The 24,282-nt window shown below is 42.9% G+C and overlaps 1 protein-coding gene across 2 annotated transcripts; it reads left to right on the forward strand.

Annotated features, from left to right (window-relative positions):
* The first annotated feature begins 882 nt into the window (after positions 1-882).
* LOC119720678 (fibrous sheath-interacting protein 1-like) lies at positions 883-22,367 on the forward strand. 2 transcript variants are annotated; one of them, XM_038190474.1, is made up of 13 exons: positions 883-1,020; positions 3,386-3,575; positions 4,188-4,272; positions 4,712-4,923; positions 5,852-6,005; positions 6,497-6,607; positions 8,408-8,562; positions 9,774-9,878; positions 13,411-13,569; positions 14,662-14,799; positions 18,839-19,003; positions 20,044-20,206; positions 20,839-22,367. In XM_038190474.1, exons 2-13 carry the CDS (start codon positions 3,390-3,392, stop codon positions 21,798-21,800), a joined length of 2,595 nt encoding a protein of 864 aa, XP_038046402.1. In that variant the 5' UTR covers positions 883-1,020; positions 3,386-3,389; the 3' UTR covers positions 21,801-22,367. The 2 variants fall into 2 exon arrangements, with proteins under 2 accessions (XP_038046402.1, XP_038046412.1); XM_038190484.1 differs by lacking the exon at positions 883-1,020 and adding an exon at positions 1,136-1,225.
* Positions 22,368-24,282: the final 1,915 nt, after the last annotated feature.

Raw genomic sequence — 24,282 nt, forward strand, 5'->3', positions numbered from 1 at the left:
CAAAAACAATTACAAAACAGAACGAAAAAGAACAGTAAACAAAGTTAAAGGATTTGTTCAAAATTTTAAACAGGTATAGAACAGATCAACAGTGAAAAAGAAATTCCATATCCTTTTTGTTTCATTATTTCGTGACATCATCCCCTTATATCAGTTAATTTGTTACATTATAAATTTTACAGACACAAAGATTTTGGTAAAATGGACCTCAGAAGAAAATAAGAAAAATATCTATTAAAACATCTTATTAATTTGAATGACCAAACGATGAAAATGACTGCCCATAAACGAAGAAGAAAAGAAAAACGTGGTCATACGTCATATGCCCAGCGACGTTCGCTAATTTGAATGCGTCAACCGTCAAAAGATGTCAAAAACTTAATGTAAGAATGCTGCAAATTGGCTTGAGTGCGCCAAAACGAAATCGAACGCCCCAAAACGAAAACGAATATTGGGAACAAAATGTTGAGTGGATCGCCAAACAATTTAAATTGAATGCCCAACAATAAAAAAGGAAACCTGAAACCAAAAAAATGGTCGACAAGATTATTGACCGTTTTGACATTGTCATGTTTCTCAGTTTTTGTAAAACAACACTCTAAAAATAAAGCAACTATAACCGGTTATCGCTTTTTAGCCTACAATTTACAAAAAACAATAAAAATGTAATTGTTTTTTGTGACTTAATACCGTTTGACAGTTTTACAAAAAGGTAAAACGACAAAACTGTCAATGTCTCGTTTCCTGTTTTGTTTTTGAGGAAATCCAAAAACGGTAAAACGAAATAACGGTATGTACCGGGATTGATTGCCACCCTACTGGATACAGTCTGAGTGCCCCCTTCCTACAGACTAGACTAGGCCCGCCCATAAAACGAAACTACCCATGATCCCTTGAGCGCGTGAAAAGAAAAATGGCGGCGCGTTGTCGTTGTCTGGAAACCGGACAGGAGTATAAAGCAGAGTGATTTGAGCCAGTTTTAAACACAGAGTTAGAAGTTATCGGATCGGAATTTACTGTGTAAGTAGAAATTTAGCCGAATTAATTGCAGAATGACCCACTACTCGGAAAACCCCCCAAAATCAGTGGAGTTGTGTCTACGCAGTCGAACTAGGTCTAGGCCTACTGAGAAGTGAGATGCATGATGCATGTGATGAGGACATACGGCATACCGGACATGGAGGAGACTTGACTTCGAAGTCGAAAGTGTTGGCGATCGTGTAGTGTCAGTAGGGCCCCTGTTTTGTTTCGATCAAATTAGAGTCAAGAGTGTTTTTTATTACTCAAAAATGACATTTACAACCTAAAGCAGACCTCTCTCAGTATGACCCCTTTTTTGTAATTTTTTGAACAGTTTCTTGGGGTAGAAATTACGATCTTCCTACACAGTTTACGGTTGGTGCCATGTGATTCAGCGGCTTTTCCATTCAGCGTGCCTTGCGGGCTCACAGTACATCGCGCGGTGTCGCCATCTTTATTTTCGTGTTGCGTTTTATCGTTGTTGTCGTCGTTTCACTCCCAAATTTCCCTTAAAAATTCAAAACCCTGCCCTTTATCTATGACATACTTTTATGTTCTTAATGTCGCCAACTAGTTTGGTAGGTCAAATAATTTAAAATTAAAGCGGATTTTGCTCCCTTATAAGTTATAGGAACCGGGCCCGTAGATACACGATCGCCAAAGTGTTTCCCATACTAACTGCACAATAGTGAATTGACTAGTGCCTGCATTGTTGTTTGTAGCTAGCTTGTTGTCATTTTGCAGTAGGCTGGTTCTGTGCTTGTATTGTAACATTGTCGTTGTGATTTTGAATTCAGGGGACATCGGTTTGCTTGGCCGGAGGGCCGAAGCAGCGAATTAATTGTGTTATAAAAGTTATAACTTAAAGATAGTGGATATTTTGCCAGAGGTAATGACGGCAAACTAACGTTTACTAAAGGTTTGCCGGCGGCAATCCATATCAACAGAGGGCGCTGTACTCTTTAAGATAGGGCTGAATTATAAGATGTATTAAATTCCCACCAGAAGTTGTGTAGCACGTTTGGTGTAGTGGTTAAGCAAAGGCTTTTGTGAGCGGGATGACTCGGGTTCGATTCCGATCCCCGCCACATTTTTAAGGTTTTTTTTCCCATCCCCAAATAAATAAGAATATTCTTCTTTTATTATTTTAACATGTCTCAAACATTTTATTGCAAAGTATGACATTTTGTTTTTCAGATTTGTGGCTCTGGAGGATTTTTTTTAAAGGGAAATAAAGTCCGAAATTATAAAATGGTCTGAATTCCATCTTGTGAATACGAGGTTACAACGATAATATTGGCATGGAGCCAGACTAAAATTTGTCACCAGAAAATGTTTAAGTACAAAAAAACAGTAACTGCGCATGTTCAGTGCATATCCGGCAAACTAACGTTTACTAAAGGTTTGCCGTCTCTGGCAAAATATCCACTGCCTAACTTAAATAAAACTACACAGGCATGACAGGTTAAAAAACGTAAGTGTATTTTCAGCAGTCCTTTGTAATGCAGATCAATTTTGCAAAATGATTTTTTTTTTTCTGTTTTGATTATTCACTAATTCAGTTTGTTGTCACATATCCTATGTGAACTAACAACATCTGAAAGTCATGCCATTTTGTGTGCTGATGAAAGTTATTGTTTACAATTCTTGGTCACGAACTTAGGGATTTATTGATGTTTGTTCAATTGTGCAGTTTTCCTTGTAGTTGTACTTGTCCTAGCTTGAGAAACTCCAGCTCCAATGCTCATCAGGAATTCAACATTTAGAGCTGGAGGTCAATGTACGTTGTAGCCAGCAGTCTAAAAATGGCGGAGGCCGTGAAATTTGGCCTCAACGCAGCCACCAAAATCATCATTTTTTCCAAATTTTAATCAGTTTGGTCTGTTTCAAGTCGATTCTTTGCTTCGTGAATCATTCACGAAGCAAAGGATCGACTTGAAACAGAGCAAAACTGACTAAGATATTGAAAAAAACGATGATTTTGGCGGCTGTGTTGAGGCCAAATTTCATGGCTTCCACCATTTTCAATCTGCTATGTGCAATGTAGTTTTGTCTCCAACGTTAAATGTCGAATTCCCGATGAGCATTGGAGCTGGAGTTTCTTAAGTTAAGTTATACTTGTCTCAAAAATGGCACAGTGTGTGTCACTGTAATTACATGAACAACTTTAACTTAAGAAAAGAATCACTAATTGTACATTCAATATTAGCCTAATTACACTCTTTAACATCGACAGCTCACTGCCCCCTCCTATCTCACATGTAAACATTGCGAGACATTGCTTTTCAGGTCTAGTATCTGAAGGGAAACATATTTTATGGGGTCTGCAATTGTTTTTAAGCTATGATCTTATTTGATCCCACAGATCAATGGATATCACCAAAGGTAATTTAGATGAGATATCTCGGCCGGCCAGCAACCATCGCAACCATCAGCGGCCAGGGAGTCGTGTCTCATTGAGAACCCCATCATCTGCAGGGAGCACTAGGCAAGGCATTGATACCAGCAATTCCCTGGAGATACTTCCTCCTGAGTCTCCCACTCTCAATCAACAGGTAGTTGGGATAAATGAAAACAGGAGTAGGCCCATTCATAACGCTGTGCCACTGCCGTGCAGAATTCAAATCACTTGAGATTTTTTTTAATGCAGCACCGCAGTAGCATGGTATTTAGAATCATTGGTTAAACAAGGTCTGCCATGCTTCTGCCATTCCATATGGAAGTGGCCCAGCATTGCTCTTAACACTACATATATGCCACTGCTGTGCCAAGTTCAATACAATTCACCGTTGGAGCACTACCATCTCCATCAGAGGATGATCAGGCAAAAATAAAAGGACCCATGACTGTCAAGATTAGCTGTTGCAGTATAGGACAACCAGTTTTGTTCACATGATTCTTGCATGTACATTCATCAGGGCGTTTGGGGCTGTCACTATTTTAATAAGATGCCCAACCAGGCTAACAATAATAATATTTATTTATAATCTGAAATATTTATTTTGCAAATATTGGCTCACTGTGTCAATGTACAGGAGCTGCAGAGACTTTTCACACAGATTCCTTATGTGATTGGTTGTCAGTTCAGTACTGAATCAGCCATAATATTAATTTAGACAAAGTTACAGTCACCCATATTTGTGAAAATCATCTCTTCTATCTCCCAGGAATTTGACCTAGAGGTTGTAGAACTGTTTTCATCAGACACTGACAGCGAATGTGATGTAGGCAACCAATCAGATGACAACAAAGGTATGTAGGTGACTGCTTTAACCCAATATCACCTGTGTTGTATTACATTGCATTTATTTCTTGAACAATCCATAAAACAATGGATTGTTTGGGTGATTTAGGGCGGTACAGGGAGTACCAGTCAGGGCAGTTTGAGGCGGTCAGCCATTGAGGCGGTCAGATTCCATTGTTGAAAATCAATTTCCAGTTTATCTAGGATTTTAATCAACAGAACTAAAGCATGTTCTTGAATAGAATATTTTAATTTATGTCACAATGAAATTATAACCTTTGACTTCAGAGCCAGTTCTGACAACAGCCATTGGTAAACCAGTGGTTGAGTGATTTATCTGTGTCTCACCAACTGTTTATCATTATTTTTTAGGCATGATTTGTCGTATTCCTCGGCCTGTTTTAAGACTAGTATTTCTGAAAATAAATTTCAATTTGTTTCCATCAGAGAACACTGAAACTCAACAGCATCCCAACAGAAACAGTCACAACAATAACGGATCCAAGGACAGCCAGAGAAGTAGTAGGCCTAATGATGCCGCTGACAAATCCACGTCAGCCATGTCTGATCCACTGGACAGCATCCCTGATCCAAAGATCAGAGAGGCAATGAAGAAGATGCAGCAACTAGACCGCATACTGGCCAAGAAGACACTCAAGGTACGTGCCAAGATTGACTTTGCCTTTGCCAAATGTACCAGTTACCTAATCGCTCAGGTATGTCTATTGTATTTCAACCAAGTGATTGAACATGGGTGGAAATATGAAATATATCAAGAGGTATCATCTGTTCCCCTTCCCAACTATGGGCTCCGTGCACCAGCAAAAGAGGGCGCTTTTTGACCACTTTTGAGAGCCCTGTGGACGGGACACACGGCGTATGCATACTGTACTGGTTCGCGCGCGAAGTACGCATGACTACCTGAATGTGCCAAAGCTGTTAACCACCCCGTCCTCACGTGAGCGTCAGGCGTCGTTGGTGCGCAAATGAGTTTAAATTTATCTGTCGATGGGCTCCCAGACTAATTCCCGCCCCCAATAACTTTGGATACATTCGAATCCGCAGTGGATGGACCGGGAACCAGTCTAGGTCTCCCCCATCTCTCCTTTTTTGGCTGTTGAAGGGGTACTTGTGCACAGAGCCCATAGGGAAGCAGTTTCAGGAAAAAAACTCCTCAGAAATCAACCACAACTCAAATGTATTTCAGTAGCTGTACATACGCCATCAGTCCAGCTTGCCTAGGCAATATGCACTGTTTTCCCTTTCCCTCCAATTTGAGTTGGACCCTTGCTTCATCCCCTGTCCCTGACCCAACATGCTGACCTCGTAAGGTCCTTTTCACTCTCTCTGGAGAGTAAAGAGGGTAACTTCCAACCCTTGTCATGATCACGGTTGAGAGTCTGTGTAGAAAATCCATCGTCTACAGCAAACTTTTGGGTACAGACTGATGTAAGTGTGCACGTAATGCCTTGTTGACCCATGTTGGCCCTGACACATGTTGATTTCAACATAGGTGGGCGAGAGCTGATATTGGAAACAGGCCTTAATGATAATCCTGTACATGTATTGCTGATCTTCCCTACCCAGGAGAAGGAGGTCAAACGTCAGCGGTTGCAGGCCCACAGGGACATGGAGCGAGAGCTACAAGGTCTCAGGCCGGAGGGTAGAGAGGAGCAACGGGAAGTATTAGACAACACCAGTCGCTACTTGGCCCTGGTGCCTCCAGCAAGTCATAGTGAAGGTCAGCTCAACTAACTTATGTACATGCATGAAGAGTTCAAGCGAGCAGACAACATTTTGTAGTGCTTAACAGACAAAAGCAGAAAATTGTTGTCTTGTTTGAGGGGCCATGTTTATTATCGGCCTGTTTTAAACATTTCTCACCAGTGTTTGAACAGTGGGTTAAAGTTATTATTCATCCTATCAAAAATGTGCAGTGACTTTTTTAGCATTATTTAATGTGATTTCACTCAGTCATAAAATTTTTTAATTATATGATTGTATTGTGTAATTGAATATGAGAGCATTACTTGACAGGAAACAAGGACTCTGCATCAGTGGATTACTGTGCAAACTCCTAGTCAAGACTTGTTGAACCCATCAGTCCCTATATGACTAACACCATGCTACGCATGACTCCCTATACTGCCTGAAACCTCCCTAACACTGTATGTTATACAACAAAATATACGACCTAAAGTGCTAGTGGGTTAATTGCTGATTGACTTGCAGGGGTTTCCGTGGAGCAGGAGCCAGTGGATCCAGTATTTCCAACCCAGCCAGCTGAAGCAGACTCCCCTGTGGTAGGGGCTAAAGCCAATGGCATCCAGGGGACTAAAGCAAGTAAGATTATTGTTATCATTGCAGCCCGTGGTCACTGCAGACCAGTGTTGTAGTCGAGACCTGATAGTCCAAGACCGAGACTTGGAGTTCCGAGACCAAGACCTTCAAGAGAGACCGAGACCGAGATGGTCCGAGACCAAGACCGCAGATAGTACAAAGACTAAATGTAAAATAATAATAAATTGATAAATAAAACGTTCATTGCATGTACACATTGAACTTGTAACCTTTTTTATTGACGTCAAATATAGCAAGGAGCAAATGACATAATAGAACAAATACGGGCCTGTCACACTGCAGTGATAACTACATCAAGACGAAAAATCAAAATAATGTTGGTCATGATAACCAACGATACTGAAAGAAAACAACAAAAGCAACGTAATCAATATTATGAGCGATAAAGGCTGCATATTGCTGGTCTCGACTCAAGACCAGCAAAAATATCGAGACCACAGAGTACGAGACCAAGACCGAGACCCTAGGGTAACGAGACCGAGACCAGCAAAAAGCAGTCTTGAGACCAGTCTCAAGACCGAGACCGAGACCTACATCAGTGAGTTACCCACAGGCAAGCAAAAGGTGACCATAGTTGTAATTCTCATTCACATTCTCAATAGACCTTCCATGTGGCGAGTGGAAAATTTTTTTAATACGTATAAACATGTCATTTTTAATTTTATTTTCTTGAATTGTCTTCTGTATGTCCATGTTATGTTTCACTGTTATGAGCTTTTACTAGTAATATTTAACATAGTGGTTACTTAAAACTACAGTGGGTCATTTCATTTTATTATTTAATGGCCAAATTCTTGAGGTCCTCAAATGATGGACATGTAAATTGGTCCCTACATGTATCCCACAATCAGTGCATGTTATGGATGTCCAACACATACAAGTAAAGCTTATATCATGGGCCTTCCAATCATTTGTGTAAGGTAAACTGTTGTCACTTCCTTACCAGAGCAGGTCAGAGTTATCACTGTATTTATGATAGTGGACAAGGGACTTTTAACGTTGAATTTCATCCCATCTTGATGCAATCAAGATCACTTTGAGAATACAATGAAAGAATTTCAGGTATCTAGCGCGTGTCAGAACTCTTGTTGCATGGAGAAAAACTGGTTGTTCAATCAGCAACATGGGGTGCTTCCACTGACTGCCCAATATAGCCGTAGCCTTGTTGCCATGTTAGCGGCGCTCTACAATCATTTGTAATACACGTACGCACATGTACGTACGTGTAATAGATGTGACACAATTAATTTGCCACTCCAGCCGAGCAGTTCAGTAGCTCAATGGGTAAGGGCAAAGGTTCAGTGATCAGAGACCGTGGATTCAATTTCCATCTTTTTTTCCTAATTCGTGGCTTTAGGAGGATTTTTTTAAAAGGGAAGTAAGTCCAAAAGTTCATTAGGTCTGATTCCACCCCCTGAATACAACATCACAAAGATAATGTTAGCGGGGAACCAGACTAGGCAACATTGCTACAAGTAACGCGCAGTTTCCACCGCCTTGATCAGTCAGGGAATGCTCGGTGTTCCAGTTGGAACAGGGCGTTCTAATGGGAACCTCAAATTGTTGCAAATGAAACAAGTGTGTCCTGATACTTGGGTTGTTCCATATTAATAGTGTATAAGATAACCGCTAAGAATTATAAGGGAAAACTCGTCATGTAAATCAGCATGGGCTATTATTGAGACTGCCGGTTTTTGAATTTCTACTTCATAATAAGCCACTTGTCAGTGAATCAGTGAATCTTTTTTATTGTATTTTTTAAATTATTTTTTGTATTTCCAGCTGATTCTAAATCCCAACAAGGTAACAGCACAGACAGGAGTAGTCAAGCTGAAGGTGACGACAAGGCTAAGCGTGGTGGCAGACGAAGGGCAAAGGGCAAAGGTCACAATGACACGCAGTCAGCAAGCAATGACTTCATTCAGAGGAACATTGATGTAGGTGCTTTGGGTCATGATTGTTCATATTTAACTGTCAGCGGGTTATTTACTTTTCACTTGTAGTTTGTACATTACCTAAGAACAAAGATAACATTAAATGTGACTGCTTTCAGTATCAATTGCTATATCAGTGTGATCACTTGAAAGCCGAGTGTTATGGGTTCTAGTCCTAACTGAGAAGATTTTGGCTTTCAATCTCTCACAAAGCACAATGGACAAGTACACCCTTGATTGTGGCAAGACGAAGATGCTATTAGTTTGTGCTTATTCAGATGAAAAACAATATGGCGTGTACTTTGCCATAAGTGCTTAAATGTGAAAATACCCATGGTGGAGTTCCCCATTTCTTCAAAAAAGATTCCATACAATGATGATCTGATATTTCAACTCGGACAAGCGCCTTAAAAGAGATGGAGAATTGATGTATGCACTGTGACGTGCAGTACCGCATTGTGTGTTGTTTACCTTGTTATTAGAACCCTAACCAATTCTGATAAATGAAGTATCAGTGTTTAGACCTACCCACCTCCAACCCACTAATGGATATTGATATAATGGCCAATATTCCCAAATAACACTGGAATAATAAGGAACGACAGTGTTCATCATGCTGTTCCTTGCATAGAGGTTCATTTTGAAGGGAGTAAATATGAGCTTGGGAGGTGTTAAACACTCTGTTTAAGACCGGTTTGAGTCTGGATGCTGATAATTACCCGAGCCAACTTTTCGGTCTAAAAGTTAAAACATGTAAAATATCAATTTTCAACTATTTGGATCAATGAAACACACCTCTAGCTATATAATGGTAAGGCCATCTGGTAAACAACTCCTTATATGGAGATTGATGCGCTCGTCGTGTGTACTGCGTAATGTGGCGCACAACGCAGATGTACAGGTGTAGTGTGAATTTAGGACTATGAAATACTGACTCACTGGTAGTATTGCGCATGCCTACATGTATGTGAGGATTGTGAACATTCAACCAAAACAAACAGTGCTGGGCCTGCTGGCACCGTATTCAAAATTGCATGGGACACTGCAAAAGTGTTTAAGACCAGCCAGTCATGTCTTTAATCTACCATTTAAAACTGGCCACGTGACGGGCTCTCGACCAATAGGAGTAGTGACCTGTCTAAGATATTTATGAATAACTATTATATACATGTGGATTATTTGATTGTTGGTGTTTTGGATTTGTATGTTACCAGTTGGCCAGTGATGCAGGGAATGTCATCGCTATGACGGATGATGAGAAGAAACGTCTTGAGGAGTTGCTTCAAGACGTCGAGATGTTGGTTGACGAGGAAGAAAAGGTCGGTATAAAATGATCAATTGATCTGCTATCAAAAATAAATACGATGCTGGAGAGTGGCTTTTTTTTATTCTAACCAAAGTCTAAATGCCGTGTAGTACATAATACTGTGGTGCCTCATTCCATCCTGAGCCAATGCATACCTAGCAGGCCGGTACCCGGGTGCCTCATGCCATCCTGAGCCAATGCATACCAAGCAGGCCGGTACCCGGGTGCCTCATGCCATCCTGAGCCAATGCATACCTAGCAGGCCGGTACCCGGGTGCCTCATGCCATCCTGAGCCAATGCATACCTAGCAGGCCGGTACCCGTGTGTCTCATGCCATCCTGAGCCAATGCATACCAAGCAGGCCGGTACCCGGGTGCCTCATGCCATCCTGAGCCAATGCATACCTAGCAGGCCGGTACCCGGGTGCCTCATGCCATCCTGAGCCAATGCATACCTAGCAGGCCGGTACCCGGGTGCCTCATGCCATCCTGAGCCAATGCATACCTAGCAGGCCGGTACCCGGGTGCCTCATGCCATCCTGAGCCAAAGCATACCTAGCAGGCCGGTACCCGAGTGTCTCATGCCATCCTGAGCCAATGCATACCTAGCAGGCCGGTACCCGGGTGCCTCATGCCATCCTGAGCCAATGCATACCTAGCAGGCCGGTACCCGGGTGCCTCACGCCATCCTGAGCCAATGCATACCTAGCAGGCCGGTACCCGTGTGTCTCATGCCATCCTGAGCCAATGCATACCTAGCAGGCTGGTACCCGGGTGCCTCATGCCATCCTGAGCCAATGCATACCTAGCAGGCCGGTACCGTGGGTCTCATGCCATCCTGAGCCAATGCATACCTAGCAGGCCGGTACCCGGGTGCCTCATGCCATCCTGAGCCAATGCATACCTAGCAGGCCGGTACCCGGGTGCCTCATGCCATCCTGAGCCAATGCATACCTAGCAGGCCGGTACCCGGGTGCCTCATGCCATCCTGAGCCAATGCATACCTAGCAGGCCGGTACCCGGGTGCCTCACGCCATCCTGAGCCAATGCATACCTAGCAGGCCGGTACCCGTGTGTCTCATGCCATCCTGAGCCAATGCATACCTAGCAGGCTGGTACCCGGGTGCCTCATGCCATCCTGAGCCAATGCATACCTAGCAGGCCGGTACCCGTGTGTCTCATGCCATCCTGATCAAATGCATACCTAGCAGGCCGGTACCCGGGTGCCTCATGCCATCCTGAGCCAATGCATACCAAGCAGGCCGGTACCCGGGTGCCTCATGCCATCCTGAGCCAATGCATACCTAGCAGGCCGGTACCCGGGTGCCTCACATTACGTGAACAGCCCTTTAGAAAACCTAGATGGATTCACACATACTTTTCAACCCCAGTGGGGAGTCCTTGAGTAAACACACTTCACCCATGTCCAGCAAGATAATCCCCCTAATCACTTAAATAAACAACCTCCTGTGGACAACACAGCTGGCTGGGTGAGTGTTGGAACTACTTTCAATATGACCACATGGACATGTACATGTACATGTACATACAAATCACGACCAGCGGTAATAATCGTTCTCTGTCATTACTTTATGGAATTTAACCGTTCAAAAAAGAAAACAAAATAACATTTCACACACGTAAATAATAAGATATTTATATGAATTTATATCAAGGTATTTAGTTGCAAAATTGTAAGCTGAATCGTTCAGGCAGGATCTCTTATCACACTCATTATAGGATTAGTGGTGATAACAATCTTAATCCCCTGGGGCACACATGCACTCTCCTTTTAGAAAAGCTCCAAAAGTATGCGTGAGGACCCGACCAGTTGGTAGGTTTGGTCGGGTCGGCTCCTAAAGAGCTGGATCCGTCATGCATGCCATCCTGAGCCAATGCATACCTAGCAGGCCGGTAACCGTGTGCCTCATGCCATCCTGAGCCAATGCATACCAAGCAGGCCGGTACCCGGGTGCCTCATGCCATCCTGAGCCAATGCATACCAAGCAGGCCGGTACCCGGGTGCCTCATACCATCCTGAGCCAATGCATACCTAGCAGGCCGGTACCCGTGTGCCTCATGCCATCCTGAGCCAATGCATACCTAGCAGGCCGGTACCCGGGTGCCTCATGCCATCCTGAGCCAATGCATACCTAGCAGGCCGGTAACCGTGTGCCTCATGCCATCCTGAGCCAATGCATACCTAGCAGGCTGGTACCCGGGTGCCTCATGCCATCCTGAGCCAATGCATATCAAGCAGGCTGGTACCCGGGTGCCTCATGCCATCCTGAGCCAATGCATACCTAGCAGGCCGGTACCCGTGTGCCTCATGCCATCCTGAGCCAATGCATACCTAGCAGGCCGGTACCCGGGTGCCTCATGCCATCCTGAGCCAAAGCATACCTAGCAGGCCGGTACCCGGGTGCCTCATGCCATCCTGAGCCAATGCATACCTAGCAGGCCGGTACCCGGGTGCCTCATGCCATCCTGAGCCAATGCACACCTAGCAGGCCGGTACCCGGGTGCCTCGTCATGCCATCCTGAGCCAATGCATACCAAGCAGGCCGGTACCCGGGTGCCTCATGCCATCCTGATCCAATGCATACCTAGCAGGCCGGTACCCGGGTGTCTCATGCCATCCTGAGCCAATGCATACCTAGCAGGCCGGTACCCGGGTGTCTCATGCCATCCTGAGCCAATGCATACCTAGCAGGCCGGTACCCGGGTGTCTCATGCCATCCTGAGCCAATGCATACCTAGCAGGCCGGTACCTGTGTGGCCATTTTTTAAAATCTCTTTTGAAAAAGGACTATTTTTGGTTTACTCATGGCCAGCAAAACTGATGTGGACAAGCATCGTATATCAATATTTAATTTATGAAGCCTAATTGAGCAAAATCTTTTTTGAGATGAGAGACTTCAACATTTCAAGTAGTGTTTACATTTCTTTCTGGAGTAAAGTTTACCTTTCCCCTGTCCATGGCTTGTGATGGGGACAACTCAGAAAGTGAGAGGGTGTTTTGTGCCCTGACATCAGGCCCCATGGTAAGGACATGGGGCCCATTTTGAGGAGCCTCTAATCACAGAAATTTGCTAAGAAATGAAATTAGCTTAGCTATGCATTGCAGGGTATGCTGCTTGTGACTGAATCGCAGCTGATTTCCTCCTAGCTCATCAATTTGCTTAGCATTTTTTAATTGCTTAACAGCTTAATGAATATGGCTCCTCATATTCCAGCGTTGTACTTTATGTAGTACATCACAAGTCCATTCACAGGTTAATCACAAGTCATTTCACAAGTCTAGTCACTAGTAACAGTTTGGTTACGTGATGTTTTGAGCAGTACACCCCGTCCGTCAAGGAATGCCTTTCTTACAGTTCATTTGAATAGCCTGTGAGTTCATTTGAATATCTAGTGAATAGCCAGATGACTTGTGATTGACATGTAATGGACATGTTGTGACTTGTGCTCCATCACAAGTACCTTGATGGCAACACTTGTCACATTCACCTGTTTTAACTTTTTAATTGATTGCTTGGTTGTAGCCGGACAGCACCCGTACCATGAATGCCTTGCAGCTGTCAGCAGGAGTGGGTTACATCCCTGATGCCACAGACCAACAAGCTCTCCAGGACATCGATGCTAAGCTCAAGGCTCTACTGCCTGAGGAAGACTATGACCGCATCAGCACTACACCATCACAGGTAATTCCAATTAGAAGCAAGTCACTTGAAGATGAACTGTGCGTGCTCTTCAACATATTTGATTTGTTTATCCTAACATTTTAGACTTGCATGTTTTATTTAAACAAGAAGAATTACCTATTTTATATTTTGGACATATGAAATCATCTGAAGCTTTTATTTTAGATTACTTTTGCTCAAAAACAAATCCGCCCTTTGGGTAGACTGGTTGGTAGTCCCTGCATTATCGATTGGGATAGGGGGCTGGAACCAGTCTACGCTGCTGGAACTGAATAAGTGCTAGAGATAACTAAACACAACTTTTAAGAGCCAAAGGAGATCTTTGTTATATTACCAAATGTTTGTTAAGTAGTCTTTACAGTGGCACTTGCTACTGACTTACTTATATTAAATCCTGCTAAGCAGCTAAAGATTGCCAGTACAGCCTTTCTTTTAACCCAACTGTGTAAAGAATCAATGTGTCACCAGGGTGTGCTCTGTCCATGTTGACAATGCAATCTTTCATGTTCGATTTTATCCGGTTCATTAGTGACTTTGTCATACACGCGTACACACCACTGATACTGATTACAAGCACCCATTGGCTAAACACTCAAGTTACGTTAATTTCTGGTTCCATTCGTGCTATGCTACACCTTGTGAAGTACGCATGGGTAAGTTGAGATGACGTCACTCTAACGAACCGGATACCCTTTGGATCTAAATGCTGAGAGATTGGCTGACATGGTGTTTACTACAGTCCCACTACAGTAGAGAATCATACAGTACCTAGGAACCAGCAACATGTCAGCTGTAGTTAGCAGTGTAGTAGTCAAGTCTGTCTCAAGTCCATAAGTCCAGCCATAATTAACAAGGGATGAACATAAAAATAGGAATCCTTTTGTCACAGTTCAATTAAGGTTGTGACTTGGCTTAAGAGAGGAGAACTTGTTATGGACCTGTGATGGACTGGTCAGGACTTGTGATGGACTCGACTACAACACTTGTCAGGCCGCTACCCATTCTAACCACAGTGTGGTCTGGTCACCATTCTACTGCTTGTTGAGTTCTCAGTCCAAGATCACCACTTGGAATTTCTGTTTTTCTTTCAAGGAGAGGGGTGATAGTTATCATAGAGATGTTCCAGGAGAGAAGATCCTGAAAGATACCAAAGATGACAGGAGGCAGCACGAGCGACTGAAGAGAATTGAAGTTGAGCTTGAGTACCTTGAGAACCGCGTAGAAAGAGAGGTAAGTGCATTGCATTGCCACTCATTGCCTAAGACCCATCCATCAGGCCAAGCCCACTGCACATGAGGGCAACAAGTGTACCTCTCCAATGCCTTACTGCATGTTCCAGACGTGCATCAGATATGTGCACACTGATGTCACGCATGGTCAACTCATTGGGCAAGGCTCAGTGGATCAGTCAATTTTAGTTAGTGTTTTGCCAGAAATCAGAGGTCAAAGGATCATTTTGATGATATTCTGGTATATTGTTATTGTACCACTCTACGGACACCCTTATGGTAGATTCCTCCAGCCTGACATTACAAAGGGTTGTCCTACATATGAGCAAAGCTTCTTCTCACCTGTACCTCCTCACACTTACTTGCCCCCCACCCACGCCCGCTAAACCAAAGCAAGTCATTAATACAAGTCAGATCTTCAAAATGACCCCTCCTCTTGACATAAATTTAAACTGAAATATCTAAATACAGTCGACTTTCATTAATACAAGCACGGTTTAGACGAGATTTCGGTTTAGACGAGCATATTTCGTCAGTCCCGACCGAAGTGTGCATATTACTATGAGGGAAAAAATGCTTAATATGAGCTTGGGTGATACAAGATGACGGTTAAGACAAGCACTTTTTTGCAATCTGGCAAGTGCAAATCTATTGTTATCTGTCTATTTCCACGTGCGTTTGGGAAAACAACTTGTCAGTCAATGAACCTAACTATTCAGTTTAAATTGGCACCATGATGATGCTTGCGAACTTCAGTGCCGCGATTTTTATACCAAAGCACACCATTCTTTGTGTTTTCACGGGCTGCATGAGGTGGCTAAAAGTGGACAATGGGCACTTGCGGTTCCCGGGCTATCAGAGGGATTCTTTATGATGGCTCTCGTGCCGCCGGAAGGAACAAGGCAGACAATAGGCATTTACGATTCCCTCGCGATCACAGGGTATCTTTATGGTGCTGCCCGAACGAAGAAGGCCAACAATGGGCGTTTGTCCCGTGCCATCAAAGGGGAATCTTCAAGTTTACGGTGGCTATCGTGTCCTGTCCCGCCCGAACGCAAGAGCGTGCCGCACGATCGCGGCAGGCCTACCATGTTTATTGTGCTTGAAAATAAATTCCCTGTAAAAAAATTAAATAACCCCCCCCCAAAAAAAAAATGCACTTGTAGATGAAAAGTAGATGAATCAATTTTATAAGAAAAAGTCGGAAAATATTTAAATACCCTCCCAAAACCTCAGCTTATTTAAAAAAAAAAAAAAAATTAGTGTTAAAAACAACAAATCCCTGATAAGTATTAAAATACCCTCCCCCAAAAACATATCCCAGAAGAATTAAAAATACGCAGTTTATTAATTTTTTTGGAAAGTTGAAAACGAGAAAAATAGAAGAAAAACTCGCCCCCTCTTGACGCGAGATACGTGAAATCCCCATTTTTTACCCCTCAGCCGAGAGGCTCGAGGGGTTTTGTCATCGCCTAGGGCGTCCGTCCGTCCGGATGTGTGTGTGTCTGTCCGTCCGTCCGTCCGTACGGCCGTTCTGACCAGACCACCCTTGTGGGGTGATGTTCCTTTCAGAACATGTTCCTTTCAGATAACTTGAGTTAGAAATGTTGTTTGGGGTTGTAACTTCGGTAGGGGGTTGCCCTTTGGAGTAGGCAAGTTGGGATTGGTTTTGAGGTCAAAAGGTCAAAGGTCAAGGTCACCGTGGTGAGTTAAATGTAAATGGTTTCCGGATGATAACTTGAGTTAGAAATGAGATTTTGGTGTCTAACTTTGGAAGAGGGTTGCCCTTGGGAGAAGGCAAGTTGGGATTGGTTTTGGGGTCAAAAGGTCAAAGGTCAAGGTCAGCATGGTGAGATAAAGGTAAATGGTTTCCGGATGATAACTTGAGTTAGAAATGAGATTTTGGTGTCTAACTTTGATAGGGGGTTGCCCTTGGGAGTAGGCAAGTTGGGATTGGTTTTGGGGTCAAAAGGTCAAAGGTCAAGGTCACCGTGGTGAGTTAAATGTAAATGGTTTCAGGATGATAACTTGAGTTAGAAATGAGATTTTGGTGTCTAACTTTGGAAGAGGGTTGCCCTTGGGAGAAGGCAAGTTGGGATTGGTTTTGGGGTCAAAAGGTCAAAGGTCAAGGTCAGCATGGTGAGATAAAGGTAAATGGTTTCCGGATGATAACTTGAGTTAGAAATGAGATTTTGGTGTCTAACTTTGATAGGGGGTTGCCCTTGGGAGTAGGCAAGTTGGGATTGGTTTTGGGGTCAAAAGGTCAAAGGTCAAGGTCACCATTGTGAGTTAAAGGTAAATGGTTTCCGGATGATAACTTGAGTTAGAAATGCGATTTTGGTGTCTAACTTTGGAAGAGGGTTCCCCTTGGGAGAAGGCAAGTTGGGATTGGTTTTGGGGTCAAAAGGTCAAAGGTCAAGGTCAGCATGGTGAGATAAAGGTAAATGGTTTCCGGATGATAAGTTGAGTTAGAAATGAGATTTTGGTGTCTGACTGAGGTAGGGGTTTGCCCTTGGGTACAGGCAAGTTGGGATTGGTTTTGGGGTCAAAAGGTCAAAGGTCAAGGTCACCGTGGTGAGTTCAATGTAAATGGTTCCGAATGATAACTTGAGTTAGAAATGAAATGTTGGTGTCTAACTTCGGTAGGGGGTTTCCCATTGGTACAGGCATGTTGGGACTGGTTCTGGGGTCAAAGGCCAAAGGTCAAGGTCACCACGTTGAGTTAAAGGTTAATGGTTTCCGGATGATAACTTGACTCTGGCTGAGGGGTTTCAACAGCAACGCTGTTATTTTTTAAAAATGAATCATTCTCCCACCCATGCTCTTAATCCTAATTAAAACAAAAGTCAGCCCGCTCAGTTCCCGCTAAAAGTCATTTCCCGCTAAAAGTCATTTCCCACTAAAATAATTTAACGTAACCAGGGCATTAACAATTCAACTCAGACTCACGCCCTCTATTGAAAATAAATCGCTGGTATCCCCATATTTACGTGCACACTGAATGCAATTCTTCTGTTGGTCACCAACTAAAAATGTTAATGTACTTAGGCGTGCCTTGGCGATGACAGGAAGGCCGGTGACATCGCATCGGTACGGTAGGCGGGTGGCGACGATTCCGCTTGCCCCGTTGTTGGGTTGAAAGTCAGTTTATTGTTTTTTCTTTTATTCTTCTCAATTACTCTACAAGTTTTACTGTAACATACTGTCGTGGCTTCATTTTTCATACATCATAATTTCATGGAGAACATAACTTCACTTTTTAAGGCAAATTCATTACAATTTCAGCAAGAGCATGTGGCATATGCATTAGCTACATAAACGATCCATGATGCATGTCGGCGAGTGCACGAAAAATGCTCGTCGCTAATAAGACGAGGTATCGGATAATACGCGGTAGTTTCAGAAGTTCCAAGGGCCTCGTATTAACGAGAGTCGACTGAACTAACAAAAAAAAAGCATGCCAAGTGCCCACACTGTGCTGCTATTTTTCCACTTTTAGTGATATCCAGCAGTGCTGGCATCTACATTCTCAGGGCAATTTTAAATCGGTGACCGTGCAGCCAAATGTTTGTTTATAAATTGTAAAATTTTTGCTCAATAAAGTCGGGGGAAAGTAGCCAGAAATCACATAAGATAGCACCTCAGAGGGTCTAGAATCCAAGCACATTTTGAGAAGCGGGCGCCTGACCCCATGCCGTGATGGCTTCACGCTCCGCGCTCGCTTTAGTCCTTGAGCAAATGTTCCCACAATGTTTATGCCCCCTCTAGAAAAGTCCTGGCTATGTCCATGCAACTTCCGCAATACAAAGTTGCAAACCCTTTAAATTAACTTAGGTGTTGTTCTATAGGTGCCACTGTATAAGTTATATTCTCCTTAAAAAAGTTGTCTAATGTCTATTCTTGAGAGTGCTATTTTTTCATGATTTCCTCTTGTTAATTTTAACTCTAATTTCAACTTCAATTTTATTGCCAAAAGAGCCGATGTAATTTGATATAAGGGTTGATTACATTTAACTAAATTCTTATTGATTATCCCTCAGATTTACAAATCACCACGTCTATCCCAAGAAAACCTCTCTGAGCTATTGGAGCAGTGCTCCGAGCTGAGCTCCAGGGCAGCAACTGAGACTGATTCCATCCTTCAAGCATCGCCCCGGTCTGGCCGTACCTACTCCACAGCAGACCAGGATGGTTGCAGCACACAGGTAATCAAAACCTCACACGTTCAATAGTGACTGATAAGTGCTGTAATTGAGTCCTTTTCTGGGCCCGCCAATTATGTTGAAATATAATCTGGTATAGCAGGATTTAAACCTGAGAACCTACAATCCCGGCCAAAATGGTTGGGCCTGCCACGGTCACCCACTCCCCCGCTCCCCTGGTCAATGTTGTTCTCTCCAGCTAATGGAGCACACACCGCGCAATGAGAGACAACATTGAACGGGGCCGGGGGGTTTGGGGCCCAGCGAGATTTGGCCAGGATTGTAGATGAGAGGGATCCAAGTATTGTAAGCTTTTGAGTATCAGTTGAAATCTGACTATCTAAACAAAAAATTATGCTGAAAATGTCCAGGAATTTGGAAAAGGACTCTGAAGAGGTAGATACAACGTAGGCAAACATCAAAAAACGAATTGATCAAATTATCATGAAATACCTAACTGGATTGTTAGGGAATGACAGTCTAAAGCATCCTGTAAAATCGTGGCTCCTTGTGTGCTGACATCATTTTCAAGAAATATGGTATTTTTCCAACGCTGGTCGACCGACCAGCGTTGGAGAAAACTGGCTTTTTTCAAAAAGTGCTCCTAATTCTTCATATTTAGTTGTTCCACATTTTCTTAGCAACTGATTACACACCTGTGAAGGGGTACAAGCCTGCTTGACTGATTCTCTGACCTTACAATTCCCCAAAGTCAATAAATTGCTCTGTTTCATCTTAAGTGGGGTCAGGGAACCAGAGTACAAGAAAATGATTGGTTTTCTTGGTTTGTCCAGCATCTACAAGCCCAAAACGTGAAACAAGTCATTTTAACAATATTTGCTATAACATACTAATCCTCCAAAATCCATTTATTTCTGAAAATTGCAGCAAAAGCAAATGTTGGACATTCCTTTTAAGTCCTTTTGCAAAAGTTTTTTGTATAAAAAACATCAGAGTACTAATAAATGTTTGATAGAGTTCTCAAAAAGCTAACATAAACCCGTTTGTCAACCAACTCTAAACCGCAAACTTTGGGTCTATAGGAGGCAACACCAAGACTTCCTGAGGACATCTTACAGAAACTCCTTGCAGAGGCCAGAGAGTCTTGCCTCTCAGATAGTAGGTTGAGCTCACTCACACCCATCAGCTCCCTGGATACCCAACAAATGCTGACACCAAGATCGGACGGTGGCAGTTTACAGCCGTGTAAGTCATACCCTATTGTAGCTCACTATGTTAGGCAGGGGAGCAAAATGCTCAGAAAATTTCAAACATTGTTCCAAACGGTCCAAAATATGCAACAAGACTTTTTCAAGGATCTCTGAAAATGAGGTCCAAGAAAACTTCAGCCCCTGATATTTTGTCCAGTTTATACAGATTCTGGAAGTACAGCAACCAACTCCATGTTTGTTTTGATAAGTCATAATAACACTTAGAACAATGTTTAAAAAGTGTTGATCTTCATACTAGTGCTTACCTTATCAAGATCCACGGTACCATTAGATAAAACAAGTAAAGACGGGTATAGACACCCAAAATAACTACTCCGGTTATTTCCAAGCTGGCAAAAAGCACCTTCTGAACAGGTCAATAAGTTTTGATAAGTCATAATAACATTTAGAACAATGTTTAAAAAGTCTCGATCTTTATACTAATGCTTACCTTGTCAAGATCCACGGTACCATTAGATAAAACAAGTAAAGACGGGTATAGACACCCAAAATAACTACTCCAGTTATTTCCAAGTTGGCAAAAAGTACCTTCTGAACAGGTCAATAAGGAAGCAAACTTAAAAATCCTTGAGGCCAACAAAAAAGTTGTCTTTCCTTTTTACACAGTTGCAGTGGTCTCCCAGAGCACCATCCAAGAATTACTTAGAAACCCACGAGCGACCTCCACCGTTGCCTCAACAACTGGCATGATCATGGACATTGCAGGGAGGAGCCAGGGTGAGCCAGAGGAGGAAGATTTCTGGCAATCACCGGATGTTGAATCAGGCCAGGCATCGGCCATTCCAGGCACCACCAATGGTTACAGTGAGTCTCCAGGTTCTGGTCAGGTTGCGAGACCTTCCAGCCAGCAGAATACAGTGGCTAATCAGAATCGGACCCAGGAGATTTGGGATGCTCCTTCCTCACCACGACACTCACAGCAATCACCCCAGCCTCGTGGGTCTAAGGGACACCCTAACCAGGGTGTTGAGTCCTCTGTACAGTCTAGCCTCTCACTGAGAAGCTTCTCCAACAGCACTGACTTCCCCACCAGCTCTGTTTCAATCAAGTCACCTGAGCCTCCACCCTCCAGGAATCGCAGTATTACTGATACCTCCAACAGGCCAAGAATGTCTGCAGGATCTCCAGAGCCATCTGCCTCTTCCAAGAACACTTCTTTGAAGTCCAAGTCTAAGCTGTCTGAGACTTTTGATCCTTCACCGCAGCCACCATCATCAAGACAAACCACCAGGAGCAGCAGGTCCAAGAAGGCAAAAGTACATGCTCAGTCAAGCTTTGAAACCAGAGGGACCCTAGACACACCAGCTGGGCACACTGACTCTAGAGCTTCCACCAACACCTTGGTGTCCTCATCTGACTTTGAGTACGAAGATGATGAGGAAGTTGCCCAGCAACTCTTGTCCCGCTCACACCATGCAGAGATCACAGGTCAAGGGTCAAGGAAGGATAAACCTGGCATTGGGTCCAGCATAGCATCCAGGAGTATTGAGGAGAGCGTTGTAAGAAGCATTGCGAGATTTGAGAAGAAAGGAACTGGGAAAGAAAGGTTCAGTCCACCCTTGGTTTGATGTAGCGATATCCTTTCACGGATCTGAATTCTTGCTAATACATGTAACAATTTTAGAATTTGACTTATTGCATTCACAGGTTTCACAATTAAATAGTTGACCATGTGCCTTTGGCTCTATTCTTAATTTGTTAACTTTTGAGTGTACTCGATTGGGAGCAACTGAATCATTTAATTGCACCTCTTAGCATTTAACAGCTTCAAGTGATTGTTACTATTGATACAAGAACTCTTCATTCATCACTTCCACCCTAAATCTCTACCATTCTAAATCCCAACTGCCTTCAAATTGAAGTATTCTTTGGTGTGGTTTCAATTACAAACACACTTGTGACAATCTATGTCTGTTGACAGAAAAAGGAACTTTTACAAACTTAATTGTTCAAAAGGCTTAAGTTGAGGATGTCATTATGTTTTGTTCAAAGATGTAAATTTGTCCTCAATTAACACCCGAGAGTAAATATTTGTGTTGTTATTGTATGCAAATGTACATATGTTTATATCAGCTGCTGTAAGTCAGTGTTAAATACTGTTCCCGAAATAAATGGTTTTCAGACTTTAAGATTCACACATGTCCTGTTGTGAATATTCCATGTATTCTTGCATTTTACTTCTGTGCAGTGCCCTCTCAGTAGATGGAGATTTGTCCTAGATTTTCCTCTGGGCCCAGATGGAGCTATGGGGGCGTTCCTCCTCACCCTCTCCCCCGCCCCCTTAGTTAAGCCTCTGACTGGGGGTGGGGGAATGAGTCATGGGGCAACTCCCCCACCCTCCAATGCCTGCCCTCCCCCAAACACACAAGAGAAAAGAAACAAACAACCAACTGGGAAGGCAAGTGAAGCTTTTTATTGTGACAAACCCATTTAGTGACACCTCTTGTAAATAAGGCCCCTTCACCCTGCAAATTGGACCACAGTAAATTATTACTGCCTTGTTCATAAGTGTTGCATGAAATCGTAAACGGCCAATGTTTGGAGACCTAACTCCTTGTATGAGGACTGGCAACAGCCTCACAGCGTCTAAAATTTCATTGGTTGCTCCGCCCCCCCCCCCCCGGAAAAAGATATGAATGCAAAGAAAATGGGGGAAAAAAAGAAGACAAGACGTTTCAGTTAATTATATAGTCGTGTTCCCTAACGTGGCGCACTTCGAAGCTTACCCAACTTTCCTCATGTAGTGTTGCCAAACCTCTTTGTTGATAAACCTCAAATACATGCAGTGAAATACTGGTACTTTTTACTTTTTAATGCTTGCTATTTAACCTCTGTGAACAATTTCGGTTTCATAAAATTTAATCCGAAATGCAAAAACGGTCGCGTCCGGAAATTGGGCACAAATTGGCGGAGTGTTCCCTAACGTGGCGCACTTGAATAAATCTCAGAAAATTCCAAATTAACATTTAAGAATTTCTGTAAACTTGATAAATTCTGATAAATCATTATTATCTTTACTTACAAACCCAGCCAGATGTTTGTCAGAAAATTATTTTCTTATTTTTCGGGGCATTTTCAAAGGGTTCACTTTGCACTTGAAAATAAAATCGGAAAATCACGCCAAAATAATTTTTTCTTTTAACTTTGTAACAGGTAAATAAACTCGCGATTTATGAACGGGAGTGTTTAGAACTTGATGAAATTTCACTTTCTGTGAAATTTCACTTAAAACTTTTGCTCTAGCTAGGCGCTACAGGCGAAAAATAAAAGTGCGCCACGTTAGGGGCTGCGCCACGTTAGGGTACATCAACAATACTCTTGTTTATTGAACAACATTGGGGAAGGGGCCAATTGTGCGACCCCTGGGAAAACCGACAAAGAAAGGGGGAAAAGAGGGTCGTAGTCAATATTATACTGTTAATTTCATTTATATTTTTGCAGTAGAAACCAACGAAAAGGTCTAAACTAAGAGATACATCAATTCGTACACGTGTCCCTGCCGATTTGTTCTATTCATGGGCAGTGATTTCTCTCATCACTAGTGAGTTCTTTGTCCCCCTCTACAAAATCCTGGTGACGCCCATGCTTGTCGATGTATTTGTTGTGTTTGTTGTTGAAAGTACATGTACATGTAGTGTGTATTGTATGGCTGTTAATGATGTACATTCGTCTCGAGATTGCAAAAATTAGTACAGGTACAGGGTGTATAAAAAAAATATAATCCGAAAACAATGGATTAATAGTCAAAGTTATAAACTTCAACACTGTCAAAGTGGCTCCTTGTAAAAAGAACCTTGCTATTCAAGATGGAATTTGAATTTTCATTGATACCTTATTTGCATCTCTTCAGTCACAGATGACTGAGCACAATCGATTGCAAAACGAAGGCCAAAAAAACCTCTTTTTCCAAGTTTGCTGAATACGTGATGAGTTTAGCTGTCGGAGGAATGCTGTCGCTGTAAACAGAGAACCTTAAAGGGGTATGTAACAGATGTTGCTTAAGTAAGATGTTGCTTAAAATGGTATGTCATGTTTTCCATAAACAATTCA

This window comes from Patiria miniata, unplaced genomic scaffold (assembly GCF_015706575.1).
Source record: "Patiria miniata isolate m_02_andy unplaced genomic scaffold, ASM1570657v1 HiC_scaffold_13, whole genome shotgun sequence".
Classification (NCBI taxonomy): domain Eukaryota; kingdom Metazoa; phylum Echinodermata; class Asteroidea; order Valvatida; family Asterinidae; genus Patiria; species Patiria miniata.

Bases quoted from the DNA above. Each gene is read 5' to 3' on its own strand.
- LOC119720678 (XM_038190474.1), top strand. From the start codon at position 3,390: ATGGATATCACCAAAGGTAATTTAGATGAGATATCTCGGCCGGCCAGC. The intron at 6,006-6,496 runs GTCAGCTCAACT...ATTGACTTGCAG, and splicing joins TCCAGCAAGTCATAGTGAAG to GGGTTTCCGTGGAGCAGGAG. The intron at 19,004-20,043 runs GTAATCAAAACC...TTGGGTCTATAG, and splicing joins AGGATGGTTGCAGCACACAG to GAGGCAACACCAAGACTTCC.